This window comes from Stegodyphus dumicola, chromosome 4 (genome assembly GCF_044657685.1).
Source record: "Stegodyphus dumicola isolate Sdum_Otavi_A_Nest chromosome 4, ASM4465768v1".
Lineage (NCBI taxonomy): Eukaryota > Metazoa > Arthropoda > Arachnida > Araneae > Eresidae > Stegodyphus > Stegodyphus dumicola.
The window spans coordinates 175675866-175691258 of record NC_140771.1 but is presented as its reverse complement, the minus strand read 5'-3'; the positions used below and the strand labels follow the sequence as shown (position 1 = coordinate 175691258).

At 31.2% G+C, this 15393-nt stretch overlaps 1 protein-coding gene across 1 annotated transcript in view; it reads left to right on the top strand.

Annotated features, from left to right (window-relative positions):
* LOC118191930 (uncharacterized) overlaps positions 1 to 11865 on the top strand; it is a 41602-nt gene extending 29737 nt beyond the window's left edge. Inside the window, exons 8-9 of the mRNA XM_035362797.2 lie at positions 4763 to 4852; positions 11396 to 11865. Coding sequence (XP_035218688.1) covers positions 4763 to 4852; positions 11396 to 11824 — 519 coding nt within the window. The 3' untranslated portion in view covers positions 11825 to 11865. The remainder of the gene's footprint in view (positions 1 to 4762; positions 4853 to 11395) is intronic.
* Positions 11866 to 15393: the final 3528 nt, after the last annotated feature.

The window sequence follows — 15393 nt, the reverse complement described above, 5'->3', positions numbered from 1 at the left end:
ATTGTGTAAATAAGTTTTAGACTACTAGAAAATATTGCAAAAATATTTAAATTTTATTTCAGTAAAATGAGAGATTTAAAAATTTTGGAGTATATAAAATTTGAAATAAAATTTTAAGGCATGTATTGGCTATTTTAGCAATGACTTTCATATAGCTGTAATATGTATGATTCAAGCTCGGGATTTGTTTTTCTCTGCAGTGCATGTTTTTGCAGATTGCAGAGAAAATTGGACATTCATGGAGATTGATTTCATGAGTATCTTAGCTGAATTAGTGAGTAGTAATAGTAACTAAAAATATATCTGTATGACACAATTTGATATGCACTTATACTTCCTAGAGGTACTTATAAGTTGTTCATTTCCATTCCCTTCTCATTCCAAATTATACATTTCTATCTTTATTTAAAAATTATTTAGGAAATTTTGCAGTGTATATGTATATATAGTAGAATTTCGATGGGCTGTGACAGCTTAATCTGCAAATGTCTGTAATCTGTCCCTATTTTTGGACATGGAAAAAAAAAAAAATAGCTTTCATAAAATTTAATGAGATAAATTTGACAAGTTTTCTTATGTCAATGTTAAAATAACCTTTTTAATAAAAATAATTATATTTATAAACCTTTTTGATTAGAAAAGTAAATTTATCTTATCAACATTATTTAGCATTTCCTGCACACACATCAGAGCTCTTATGGTAAATCTCCTGATGATCAATAATGATCATGAACCTTTGCAAATTTTTTATTTCAAATAAATCCTTCTTTTTTTGGGTGCATATTTCACTGTCTACAATATTAATTTTCAGTTTATATGGTTAGTATGTGTAAGGAATTTATTAAGTTGTAATGTCTTAAAGATTTAAATATACCTCATGTCTGGTTAATTTACATTCCTTGCAGTGAGCAAGCTTTTTATATGAGATTCAAGTAAGAATGTAACTACTCTGGATGCTATAAACTTTGTGGATTCACTCTAGCAATAAGAGTAGGGTGCCAGGCGGTGAGTAGCCAGAGAAAGACTTCAGTAAAGGCCAGGTTATGAACCTCTTAGATTGTATCAGACCCCCTGCTTTGTGAAATTTTAAAATTATATGTTATGTCTGTATGTAACTTGACCCTTGTAATGAATTATTGTTACACATTAAAGGACTCATTTATGACCCCATCCAACATGCCATCCCCCATGTCGACTACAGATATATTTGAAATCTCACAAGTTGAAACTTCATGTTCAGATATTGGATGGGACAGCATGTCAGCGATGACGTTTGCTTTTCCAGAGATGTACTTTCAGGTTAAAAGACTGAATTTCAAGTGCCCGTCTAGCAAATCGTCTGATTGGAGACTTGAGATTCAAAAGCCATTTCAAAAGTTAATGATCAGATGCCGCAGTTACTTCGGATGCCTTGACGTAATCACTGAATTTCTTAAGGACCTGCACAACAGTGAGGGCTACTTTTTCAGTCATCAAATAGTTTTGCTCAGCTGGAGATTATACTTGGCTGGCATATTCAATAGGGTACTCTAAATTCGACAGGGTTTCTTTGATTTAAAATCATCATCAATAAACGTAAACTTCTGTTTTGGATTATCGTGGTAAAACCACCAGTGATTTGGTAGGTCTAAAACCAGCGCTACTAAGAAAATTTGCTCCTAAAAGTGTTCTGTTGCCCTTTGCTGTGGAGAGTGCAAATAAAGTTGTGCAGAATGACCTTCCTGCAATTTGAATGTCTACCTGGATCATGTGGACTTCTTTGTCCCTTTGGATATCATCAGCGAGAGTGACCTTCATAGTAGTTTTCTTACTATTCCATTTTCTTTCAAGAATTCCTTTAATGTTTCTCCCGCTATACTGTGACTAGCGCCAGTGTCAGCACAGACCAGTAAATCTGTTGATTTTTACCCTTAAAAGAATCAGGTGAATTGTCTCCATAGATATTGTGCATAACAGTTTATAACTCTAAAGTTGGCTGATTCTTTGCTTAAAAAAGGAGAGCAGGTTGGATATTTCACCCTAACAACACCTGATTCCACAACCATTGCAACTAACAGTTGGTTCATCTTCTATCATGCCAGAATTCCTTGTTGCTGAATTTTTTAGGGTTATTTTTATAATTTTTCAGACCATTATGTTGAGAAGGTTTTGTAGCTTCCTTACTGATGTTTCTACTTTTCATGTTTTGGCTTCTTAATATAAATACAATTTATTAGCTAACTGAAGAAGGTCAGTCTCCACTCTCTAGTGATCCAAAAAATGTTCTCTATAACATGGAAGGAATTTTTTTAAAAAATTTGATCCAATATCATCAAATCTGTTAACTTTTCAAAAATTTTGACTTTAAATTCTTCAATCTGGCCAGAAATTTCTCAAACTGAAGTAAAGATTTTGCCATGTACTAATAGAGTAAGTCCACCATAGTTTATAGTACGGGGAGTGGTTATAAGAGATAGATTATCAAAACAGAACTTGTAGAGCTTTTTCCATCATAAAAAAATGGAAAGCATCATAAAGAAAAATGGACTAAGAAAATTCAAAAATTTAAATTCTAGTCTGTTTCTTTGACACTGGTAGTGTTAATATTCCAGCTGCACCCACATGAAATGTAGTGACAGAATTATCATGGAGTTTAAATACAAGATAAACCTTACTGCTAGGGATTTGACAAGTAATATATTTATTTGTTTCTTTTGTGTAAGAGCTGAAATATATATCTCTGTTTCTCTATCTATGTATATAATTATCTATATATGTAATAAGATGATATGGAGGAAAGCTGCAACTGATTGACTGTAGTTCTTTGCATTATATCCTAGGGAGACTTTACTGCATAGTTAGAAAGATGACACTAAAAGAAGAGACTTGTGGACAAACGTGGCTGAATTGAAAATAATTTTTATTTTGGGATACGAACTAATCTAAAACATATTTTTCATCACACATAATTGTGGGTGCAATATGCACCTCGCAGTTTTATGCAGAATATCACATTTTAGGTAACAACATAGATAGCAGCATGACAAAGTAAAGGGAGCAAAGTAGCATTTAGACAGTAAGATAGCTGAAGCTAAAGTTCACAATTATCCAATATAGAAGCTCACCAAGAGAAGGTTTTGGTTTAGATTAGAAAAGTTTCAATTCTCGAAAGTTTGAGTTTAGGTTCTGAATCAGCTATATCATCAGCATTATGTAATCCATGCAAGATGGGTTTATCTAGAAATGATGCAGCCCAGAAAAGTTATTACTACTTTTAGAATGGAGAGAGGAAATATCCAAATTAAAAATGAGGAATTAACAGGCTATTACTAAATTAAATTATAAAGCTGATACACATTTATTTTTATCTTACATATATATATACAATTAATTATAGACAGAAAAGCAATAAATTTATAAAGTAAACAACAAGGACATGAAAGAAATGAACTGTAGTAATGAAGTGGAATATAAGAAATATAAGAATGAAATGGATGGATTAAAAGGATGTATAGTCTAACTTGTAAATATGTATTTACTGTACAGATTTTCTTGACTATACTTTTATTAATTACTCTAAGTCATCATGATAAGTCCATGGTGTGAAAAATTTTTATTTTTTCCTAACATTTTCCCTGTCGTTCCTTTTCTTTATTGCATTTCTTTAATGCTTTTTAGTTTTAATTTAAGAAAAAAAAAAATCTTACTAAAAATTCATCTTTTTAGAAGTTTAAAATTTCCCATTGCCATTTTTTATCACCAATATCATCAAACAGGCAAATGTAGGCATCATTTCCACCCATTTTAAATCAGTTTCTATTGTTCTCCAAAACAGTTCATACATTTTGGTTTTGGGTTTATTGTTTAAATATTACTTAAATTCCCTTTTTTTAGTAAATTATTTAATTTTAATGATAGCAGTTGTACATTGTACTTTTTGTCTTATTAGATAAATTGAGTTTTATTTCATTTAAATTTATTTTTGTGTATTAGTGAAAGCAAAATGACCGAGTAGAGGAGGCATTTGAAATTTTTGGATGAAGTATAATTATTAAATAATTTAAAGTGGTTCATCAAATGAATTTTGGGTGAATAGAAACACAGTGGTTTTCCTAGGCAGTTGACTGAATTGGGATGTGATTGACATCCTCTTGATAATGTTGAATCAGATATTGATTGTGTTCCTCAACCTTTTCTTTTTTATGTATTTCTATAGATTTTGCTGCTTCTTCTAATTTAAATACAGTGAGTTGATAAGAGCCTTTTAATGCTTTTATTGGGAGATTGAAGGATTGTACTTGTTTTATATTTAATTTCTTTCATGCCTTTTTGTCTATAATTATTTAATATTTTAGCAGCATTTTGTGCAGAAATGATTTGGGATATTTTTTGTGGTAAAACATTTCTGAAATACTATATATATGTGTGTGTGTGTGTGTTTCCTCCCTTTCCCCAATAAAATACTTTTTTGCGTATTTGCAGATTTTATTTCTTCAAAAAATTTTGCTCACCTTTTATTTTCTTTTTACATGAATACATTTAAAAATATAATTATTTTGTATTGTATAAATAAGTCTTTTTTTAAGTATTTATTAAAATAGAATATGTTTTGGGAAATTTATGTGCAAACATGCCAAATTTAATATAAAAATTAGAACAAGAGAAATGTAAACAAACTGAAAAGTATTGTAACCCATATCAGTAAAATTGTTTAATCTGCATAACTTTTGCTTCCAAAGTGTGAGAATTTTTGGAAATTTATTGTATTTGCATTTATTTATAGATTGAGAAAGTTAAGGCAGAAATTGATTCCATTCCTGCTGATGAAGAACAAACAAAAGAAACTAAAGAAAAATTGTCTAATCAGTTTGAAGTAAGAATATTGTTTTATTTGATAAAAGGGGGGATCTAAAAATCAGAAGTAACCTTAAGCTTGAAATTTAAATATTGAGATTTAATGAAAATTTCCTCTCTCAACAAATATCGTCTGCGCAAACAGGTCGCGTTGGTGTATTTAATCATATTTTGTCAAATGATTTTTGGCATTTGAAAGAAAGAGACTTGCTTTAGAATACTGTGTTGTGAAATTTGTAAAAAAAATATTGTTATTGCTAAGTATAAGGTGTCTGAAATGGAACTATCATGCTACCAGATTAAAACCATAATTTTTTTCCAGTTCTGTTGCAAAAAGTCAGCTACAGAATGTCACCAAATCATGTGTACAGCTTTAGGTACTAACATTGTATCGGTTCTCGGAAAAAAGCCCACAGAAATAATGCTCACAGGCAGCGCTGTCCAACTTATCATAGACCGTAGGCCATATTTTCTTCAAACATTTCGGGGACCAAGAAGATTGATAGATGAAAAGTCAGTTTATATTAATTAAAAAATATTTTATGTATACTAAAAAGAAAACTTAAAAATATTCGTAATATATTAATGAGAACATTGTGCCCGTAATTGTTTAACAACAATATCTTTTACGTCCTCATCAATATTTGTTGTGGCAAGTCTAATTATATCTTCAAAAGTGGACTCTTTCAAACTGTTTCTATATTTTGACTTTATATATTTCATATCGGAGTATGCACGCTCGCAGATATATGTACTTCCAAACATAGATACAATTTGAAGTACAAAATCTCTCAATTTTGGATATTTCTATTTATCTAAAAATTTGAATATTTCTATTCCAGCTACTCCACGAGATGTAAAAAATGGGTCAGCCTGCAGGTCGCATAATTGTATTTGATATTTAAGATCAATGGAGTTGATATCAATAATTATTGGATCACAAAATAAATCAATAGACGATTTAAGATAATCAAATTGAGAAAATCTGTCATTGAAATCTGTAATTAGCATATCCAGTTTGGGTAGAAATATTTTTAAGTTCACTTCTATATTACATTTCTTCATATTTCATAGATCCTTTTGCAAGATTCAAAATAAAATAAATTATTTTGCTCCAAATTAAACCTTAACAATTTTAATTTGTTTCTAAATCCAGTAACATATTTTTAAAGGCAACACACATTTTGATCTTGTCCTTGCAAGGATTTATTCAAAATATTTAAATAATTTGTAATGTTCATTAGGAAAGCAAGTGAATAAATAAAATTTTTATCAAACAAATTTGCTGTCGAATTTTCATCGACGACAATTTCTGTGAAAAAAAGATGAACTTCTTTTCGAAGTGTAAAGAATCTCTTCAAGCACTTTCCAGCACTTAACCAATGAACGTTACTATGTAAAAGCAGATCTCCATACTCAGTTTCCAATTCATCCAAAAATGTTTTAAATTTTCGGTATGTAAGAGAACGATTTCTGCCGTGAATCAAATTAGTAATTTTGCAAACCTTGTCCATTACGTCTTTTAGTTGTAGGGATAAACCACATAATGCCTCCTGATGGATAATACAGTGTAACATACAACATGTTATTCCTTCTTTTGGGAAAAGTCCCGCGAGCCCAATATTTTTGCCCGTCATAGCTCTAGCACCGTCGGTTACAATAGCAGAGCACTTTTCAAAATCCACCATACTACTCTACTGAACATTTTAATTGTTTGTAAATATCTTCACCTTTGTCGTTCCGTGTAATGATTGTAATTTTTGCATTTACAGTTCTTATAACGACAAGCATTCGACTTGTATCGGAAATGTCTGTGCTTTCATCCAATGCTACCGAAAAATAGCAGCAACTATTGATTAAGTTTTCTAATTTATTAGTGACATGCATGCTAATCTCATTTACACGTCATCTTGCACTCTTTGCGAGTTTGAAATTTTCTTACCATTTTATTGTCATTAAATGCTTGGGCCATTTTTATGGCACATTTTTTAATGAATTCTCCATCCAAAAATGGCTTCTTTGCCTTTACTATTTCTAAACAAACTTCAAACGATGCAGCTATAGATGCTTCTTAAAATTTTGGTTCTTGATTAAAATAAATCGTTTCTGCTGCTTTTTCATTTCAGCTGCTTTTTCATTTCTTTCACTAGTGGTATTTTCATGTCTAGCGTGTACGAAGGATACTTTTTTCATGCATGGAAAGATAATGGTGCTTCAAGTTAATATTCTTTACGCACAGCTATGATTTGTAAACATTCCAAACACTGTCGTTTACCATTCTTGTTCAGAATAAATAAATAATATATCTCCTAGCGATCTTGAAATTCTCGATTTTTGAGGTCTATATTTCTTTTATTAGTAGCACTCATATTCAATAATTATTTTAATTTGTATGAAATTAAGATAATAATATTATAATGCAGTCACCCCTCAACAAATTCTAGACAAGACTGCACTAGCACGATTGCATAAATCAACCAAATAGTGCAGGGTAGTGTGCTCATCACATGCGCTAACCATAGATAAACAACAATCAACCACAAATATAATATGTCGCGCCAACGTTGAGCCAACCATCATCAGACGTTAAACAGATTGCTGCTGTACTCAGCCAGGTTAAGTGAAGTTACGCAAACTAAATAGTACCTGCTTTAAATTAAAATTAGATTTAAATTTTCACATAGTAAAATAATTGTAATATTAGTAATAATAATTTAGTAACATAAATTTATTCATAGTAAAATGTACTTGCGGGCCGTAAAAAAAATTTGGCGGGTCGCCATTTGGACAACCCTGCTCACAGGTATAAATGCTCACAAAAAAAAAGCCCACACAAAAATATGCCCACATAGAAAAAAGCTCACATGGAAAAATGCTCACTTAGAAATATACTCACATGGAAAAAAGCTCACACAGAAGTATGCTTATATGGAAATAAGCCCACTGATAAATAATTCACATAGAAATATCCATACATTAATGAATCAATAACTAATCGATTTGAACATCATACACTTACATGAATTTTCTAAAGAAAAATTATTTGAATACCAAAACAACTGTGGTATATATTTCAAAAACTTTGTAACTTATGTGTAGATTCAGTTGCTACATAAGATTAACACATGGGCGGTTTTGAATTCAAAGACGAGGAGAAAGGAAGTAAACATGACACAGAATTATACAGTAAAAAAGTATTATGATTTTAATTGTTAAAAAAGTAATAAATAAGTTACATATTGTGTAATATAAACATTTAGAAGAATAATGAATAATGAATGAGAATTTAGAATGATTATTTTATTTAAATTACTTAAAATATTTAATTTTATCATCGATTTCATCATAGTTTCTTACATGATTCATGATTACCAAATGTAAGTTTTTCATGTTTTCTTTTTACTTCAGTACATCCTGTATTTACATTAGCTAATAACAAACGTTGAGAGGCTAAATCTTTTTTCAGTCCGTCGTATAAAAACCACATACTGGGGGGGGGGGGCTACAATTAAATAATGAATTTAGTGCATTATGAGAGCCTTCGCAGCAATTTGTGGTTTTAGGAGATTTTTCGAAGGCTGCTTCATAATGTGCAATTGAGAGGCATCATCAAAGTGCCTAAAAATGTTAATTTTATTTCTAAAATTTGAAATTTCTGCAGAAATTTTACAATTTTTTTGGCTCAAAACTTGAATAACTACCTTCAAACATCAATTTCTATAGATACACATCAAAAGTATCCAAAAATAGAGTAAAGATACAAAAATTAATTATTAGCAGTTACAAAAAAAAAAAAAAAAATGTCATACAGGGGCAGTGGTATAAAATATTACATTACATGCAAAATTTTACTACAGTTTTCATGCTTTTATTTATTGCCCCTGAAAAGGTTAATGTGAGCATTTGTTCATGTAAACATATTTCATATGAGCATATTTCTAAGGCATTTACCTCGTGCAGCGGTGTTTTATCTGTATCATAAAACATATTTTCATCTCATTTTATTAAAAGTGTTTTATACGAGCAGCTCTTTAAAAATGAGTAAAGATTTTTGCCCAGCGGAAACTGAAAACAATAATTTACTACTGTACTGGAAATTACTCTTCTGACACTGGAAGATAGTAGTCATAAAAGTCTATATAAGCTAGTTCAATATGTCAGCAACAGAGTATGTGATATGTATGTTCAATATGTAATTTTGTATTTATGCTGTGCCAAGTTACCTTTGAGCATTATTCTGTGAGAATTTTTCCCGTGGGCATTTTTCCGGTCACCCATTGTATCATATGACACTGTGAAAGTTTGGTATTTTCAAAGTTAAAAAATAAGGACATTTAAGAAGCATAGCACTTTCACCTGTCTGTGAGAACTTGTAGAAGACGATCAGTATGGAATCACTTGAGAGAGCTTGCTAAAGAGTTAGACATTAGTGCCATGTCCATTAGTCACAGCATGCATTACGTAAACTTGATGTACAAGTTCGATTGCTGGGTGTCGCATGAGCCCACTCAAGCAGATAAGGACAGATGTGTTCGGGGCTGCACTAATCTGCTGGAATATCAACACAAGGACAAAATTCTGGAGCAGATCGTCACTTGTGATAAAAAGTGGATTAACTTCAACAACTTAGGCGGAAAGGCCAAAAAGGGGGTTGGTCTGTGTCCGGTGAGCCTATCAGCAGGGTAGCAAAGCACAATTTGACTAACAAAAAGATCATGGTTTGTATCCGGTGGGATTGTCATGGTATTATCCACAAAGAGTATTTGGAAAAAGGTAAAATCCTCAACAGTAAGTTGTACAGCGAGATGCTAGTCTGTGTTGACACTGCTATCAAGGAAAAATATTGAAGTGAGTTCCAGGGCAAAAAGGTAATGTTCCATCAAGATAATATAAGACCATATGTGTCTGCATTGTCTGGCTCGAATCTGTATGAACTCGAAGGGGAATTTTGCCGCATCCGCTATATATCCCTGACATTGTTCCTTTGGACTTCTATCTTTTTGTCACACTTGCAGCTATATCTTGCTGGTGCTATGTTCCATTCTGCACAGGATGTCCAAAATGAGGTTGATCCATTTTTGGGTTCATGGCCACCAAGTTTGTGGGCCAAAGGTTTTGATAAACTGCCAAAACATTAACATTGGCAGAAAATAATAGATTTGTGATTTGTATTGTGATTACTGTCTGCACTAAAGGCACTACTTAAATTTATTTTTTGTTTCCTAACTTAAGAACATGTTTTGGCAGGTAACTATTGTTACAACCAGATATTATTTTGCTCTCATTATGCATGTGTTGATCAATATTTTACCGTACATTTTCAAACAAAAAACAAATTCAAAATACAGGCTTTGATATACACATTTGTGATCAGATGTAAGACTGCATGTGTTCAAAATTTGGTTGTTCTACATGCTTTCATCTAGCCATAGGACAACTGCTATTTTGTTACATACTCACAAATTCTTCATTTTGTAATAATAGGGATAGTATTTTTCATAAAACTACTGCAAGATATTAGTTGCAAGTAAGATTATTTTGAGGAAAATAATTTTTACACTGTATATTTTAAATTAAGATTATGTTTGTCAAAGTAAAAAGTGTTAAATTGACCAGAATGATTGATAACATCTTTATGCACTATCACTCTGTCATTATTCATCTACATACCTCATCCATGATTAAAAACATTTATTATTCAAGGTACTTATAAGTTTTCCTATTGATTATTAAAGTTTACTACTATCAGACCTTTAAAGTTGGCAGAGGGCCCACCATAACTGCACCAATTGTTCTAGTGGAATCCTGAAGCAATCAGCAACTCTTATTTAATAAGCTATCAGTATTTGACCCACTTCATCAGAAGTCTTTCATCGATTTCTGCTATTTAGTTAAATTCTGTGATTTTGAAGGAAGATGTGTTTAGAACGCTATAAATACTAACTTCTTGAAGTTTTGAAGAACTTATTACTGTTCTTCTGACCATGTTTAGATAACTATAATCATGTCCATTAATACACCCTTTTTTGATGGTAGAATCTCATAATTTAAAAAAAATAATCCACTGTTTGCTGTTCTGTAGAAGGCAAGAGCCAAATTTTAATTATTTTCTCAAAATACAAGGAAAAATACAGTAGCAGTTAATTTAATACTTAAAAATAGTAGGAAACATCCTTCATAGAAATAAAATATGGCTTATCAAGGTTACAATTGAGATTACATCAAATCAGAGGGCATTCATGTTATGAATATGCTTTTTACATTATATGCTTTTTCATAATTGGCACTAAATCATGCTGCTTGGCATCAGTTTCAACACGTAAGTGCCTTATTTACAAATGTAGTGACCCTCAGAGGCACTGATATGCTGTCTACTTCATGCAGCAATACTGTAACAATAAACTCTAACCAAATTAAAATGGAGAATTAATTGTGGATTAAGTCTATTGTTTAAATCATATAAATATATTTATAAAATAAAATAAATAACTGTTCTTCCTTAAAAATAAAATTTTTAGATTTGATTGAACTTTTTTTTTTTTTGTTTTTTTTTTGACTGTAGTCAACCTTCCAGACACTGAAGCAAGAAGGCAAAATTTTAACAAGTGATCTTATGACAGCACTTAATTTAAAAATTGAAGAAATCAAAAGTTTAGAGAATGAAGACATTCAAATGCAGAAAAGGTTATTCGATGAATGGAGAAATTTACGTAAGCAGCGTCTTGATGAACAAAAGAAAGACCTGGATAAAGAAAGGAGGTTAAAGATTATTGAAGAGAAGAAAGAATATTTATATTGGAAAGAAAAATTGTTGTTCTTCTTTGAAAATGAAAATAAAATTTTGGAAGAAGTTAGAAAGATAGAAGAAATGTCAAATAAGCTGAAGGCTAAAATTCCTGCTGAAGATGCCTATGAACCCCCTGAAATAGTAAAGAAACCTGTAGAAAGACTGTCTAAATACAAAAAATTAATACGTGTTAAAAAATTGTAATATAATTTTAGGAAATAAAGATTTTAATACTAAAATAAAAACCTTTTCTTTTAAGTTGCAGTTTAAAAGAATTTTTTTTTCTGAATAATTATTTTTTTATGAAAACTGTTTGTAATTGCTGCGTGGATTGAACCTCAGGGTCCAGATTTGACATTAATTTGCAATCTACAAAAGTTAATGTTGAATTTAGGTGTAAACATCAAATTTAATTTATTTGTTATTTTAGAGAAACTTCAATTTGAGAAAATGCTTTTCTACTTTCTTGTTGAAAAATTTGATTCTAATTTGCTTGTTTCAAGTAAGCATATTTAGTTAGTAATTCTTAACTAAAGTTTTACACTGGAGCTTCAGTTTCAAAAATGTAATTCTCTATAGATGAGATCTTTTCTTTTATGCTTGTATTATGCATTCATCTTGCATAAAAAGAATTGCATAAAAAATTAATCATTTTAAAGACACATATAAATTCTTGCATAGCATTTCAAATAATACTTGTAATAAAATTGTAATATAATTTTAGGCACTAATTAACGTAGTTTATTAATGTTTAGTTAATTAATTTTAGTTAATTAATATTTAAACTACATTAACTTTAATTAACAAATCCAAATTTTGGATTTGTCAAGAATACAAAATATCATAATCAAATTTGGTAGGAAAAAGATATTTGAGATAAACAAATACAGCAAATAGAACTGACTCTCGCTGAGTCAGTTTCCTTTGCTGTATTTGCTGTTATCTCTCACGGACTCTCAATTAGAAAGACATTTGAGATAAATGCAAATACAGCAAAGGAAACTATAACAAAATATTCATTAATGATAATACGTCATGTTTGTGATTTTTGTGGACTGCGATAAGTCATCCAAAAAAGAAAAGAGAGATATGTTGCTTTTTAGCATTTTAATTTTAAAGATTATAAGGTGCAATATTAAGTGTAGGCAACTTTATATGCTGTGTATTTTTTAGAATCAGCCTTCATAGTGTTATTTATAAGTGAATTAAGTATTATACTCGTAGATGGGATTTTATTATTAAAACAGTTCAGAAGCATGATTTATAATAAGGAAGTTTATTGAATGTTTGCTTCTTTTAATCAACTGTTGATCAAGAACTCATTTATTTAAAAGCAGTTGCAATAGACAGAAGTTTCTCATGTCATTATTTTTCCAAGCAGTTGAAAAATTTTCATCTCTGTGTAAGAAATAACATTCTTTTGTATTGAGCCTTTCTTTCCATCTATTAGTTACAAATTTATGCATATTTTACTTCATTTTTATGTCTTTTTCCCTTCTACCATTAAAGTTTGCTGTTTGATAGTTAAAGGTCCCATTCCCAGTATGAACTTGTGGGGTATCGACAGTATTCCATGCCACCATGCCTTTAATATGCATTAGTCAAAGGAGGAGAACCTTGAAATTTCACTCTTAAGAGCTTCAAATTCAGGAAAAGAAAACTCATAAAACTTCTCTTGTCTATATTTGTTGGTCGAAAAAACACATATTTTTTTATTTCCCTGCAGTCGATACTCTAAACATGTTGTCCACTCATGAATTAAATTTTCCTTTTAAGCACTTCACATCCATAAAATATTTCAGTTCTAGTTAATAATCCTAGTGGAAGTATCTCTTTACCCACAGCTTTTCTAGAATTTTATTTCCTAGTCGCTTTTCTTTTATTCATGTTTCAATCAATAAATGGTACCAGAGGGTTTGTTTTCTATCATTTAGTTAGAACATTCTCCAGTTTTTATCTGTCTGTTTTAGCATAGTTATATGTTTCTCTGTTCTTGTTGCAGGATAAAGGTGCTGTTTAGTTTTCAAATGTATAGTCCTACAAATTTTCTCACGTTATGCCAATTCTTATTGCTCATCAATACTTTCTTTAATATTTGTTTTCCAGTGAGTAATTTTTATTATATAAGTGTGATTATGATGCTATTAATATTTACAATATTTTACCGAGAAAGAAATTATCCTGGCAATTCTGGTTCTCTTAGGAGCAATCAGTGGGAGGTTCAGTTAGTAGGAACTTTGCACTCTATCAGTGTTCAACCAGTGGGAGGTTTTGCTTCTGCCTAGTATACTCTGAGAGGTCTTCCTTTCCATTCTGGAAGAAGCATATTTATTGGATAATTGCATTTTGCATGAATAGGTGTGGATAGATTGATGGGAAATCTTTAAGGATTTAATAAATCAAGATTGATGTGAATTGACACTTATTGAACCAAAAAGAAATTTTTTGCAGTTATTAATTCTCAGAAAAGGCCTTGGCCTTTTTTTCCACAAAATAAAGCAAAATTAATTCTTTAAACTGTAATAGTAAGAAGAAAGGAAGTTGAAAAGATAATTTCTGGATATATAAGGAAAGAACATCAAAGTGCCTTATGACATTAATTTTACTTATATCTGTGCCAAAAGTTTGTTGTTTAGGAATAATAAGGCAATTTACAAGGCTATGAAAGCATAATTTTGTTGCTCATGATAAAATGCTCATTTTTTAAAATTTATATCCTAAAGGATAATATACACCGACAGGTTAAAAAAAAAAAAAAAAAAAAAACTTCCTAACATGTTGTGCTACATAAACGAAATTTGGTAGCCATGATGAAAAACAACTGAAAGATGGCATATATTCAGATTTCGCACTAGGCACTTAAGTGGAGTGCCATTATGAACATACAAATCAGGTTTGCTAAAATATGCAATGTAAAGTTTGTGAGCATTATTTATCATTGGAATTTAACATGATGAGTTGATGTTAGTCAAGAATGCCTTTAAGAAGAAGAAGAAACCATTATCAACAGCTGAGTGAGTTGGAACGTGATCGTTTAATAGGGTTAGCAGAAGGTAATTTTCCTTCTACGATGTTGCAGAAAGATTTGGCAAGAATGTATCCAATGTGTGTGATTGTCGACAGCAGTGGTCAAATGAAAGTACTAGCTCAAGAAAATTTGGGGTTCCGAGTGGATATGTGGCAGTACCGAGAGGGAAGACCGCCATGTTTGGTATATAGATGTGTCGCATTGTACTGTGCCTGCATGAGAAATTTGAGCTGCACTTGAAACTATAGTGACACAAGGAACTTTACAAATTGGTTGCTTGAGTGATAGCTTCCCTCCAGATGCCCTGTAGCTTCTGTTCCACTGACTGCAGACCACTACCATTTGCAGTATCAGTGGTGTCAAGCTAGAGCTCATTGGAGGATGAAGTGGAGATCTGTTGTGTTTTCTGATGAAAGCCAGTTCTGCCTTGGTGCAGTGATTGCCTGTGTTAGTTAGGAGATCAGGTGAGTTCCTGCAACCAACCTGTCTGCAGTTCAGACACACTGGTCCTACACCTGAAGTCATGGTCCGAAGAGAAATTTTGTATGACAGCAGGAGCATTCTCATGGTTATCCCATGCATTCTGACTGCAAATTTGTACATCTGTCTTGTGATTCACCTGTTTTGTTGCCATTCATGAATAGTATTCAAGGGGGTCTTTTAGAACCCAATAATATTACCCTCATACCGCTGTTGTAACCCAACATACTCTACAGAATGTTGACATGTTGCCTTGGCCTCTAAG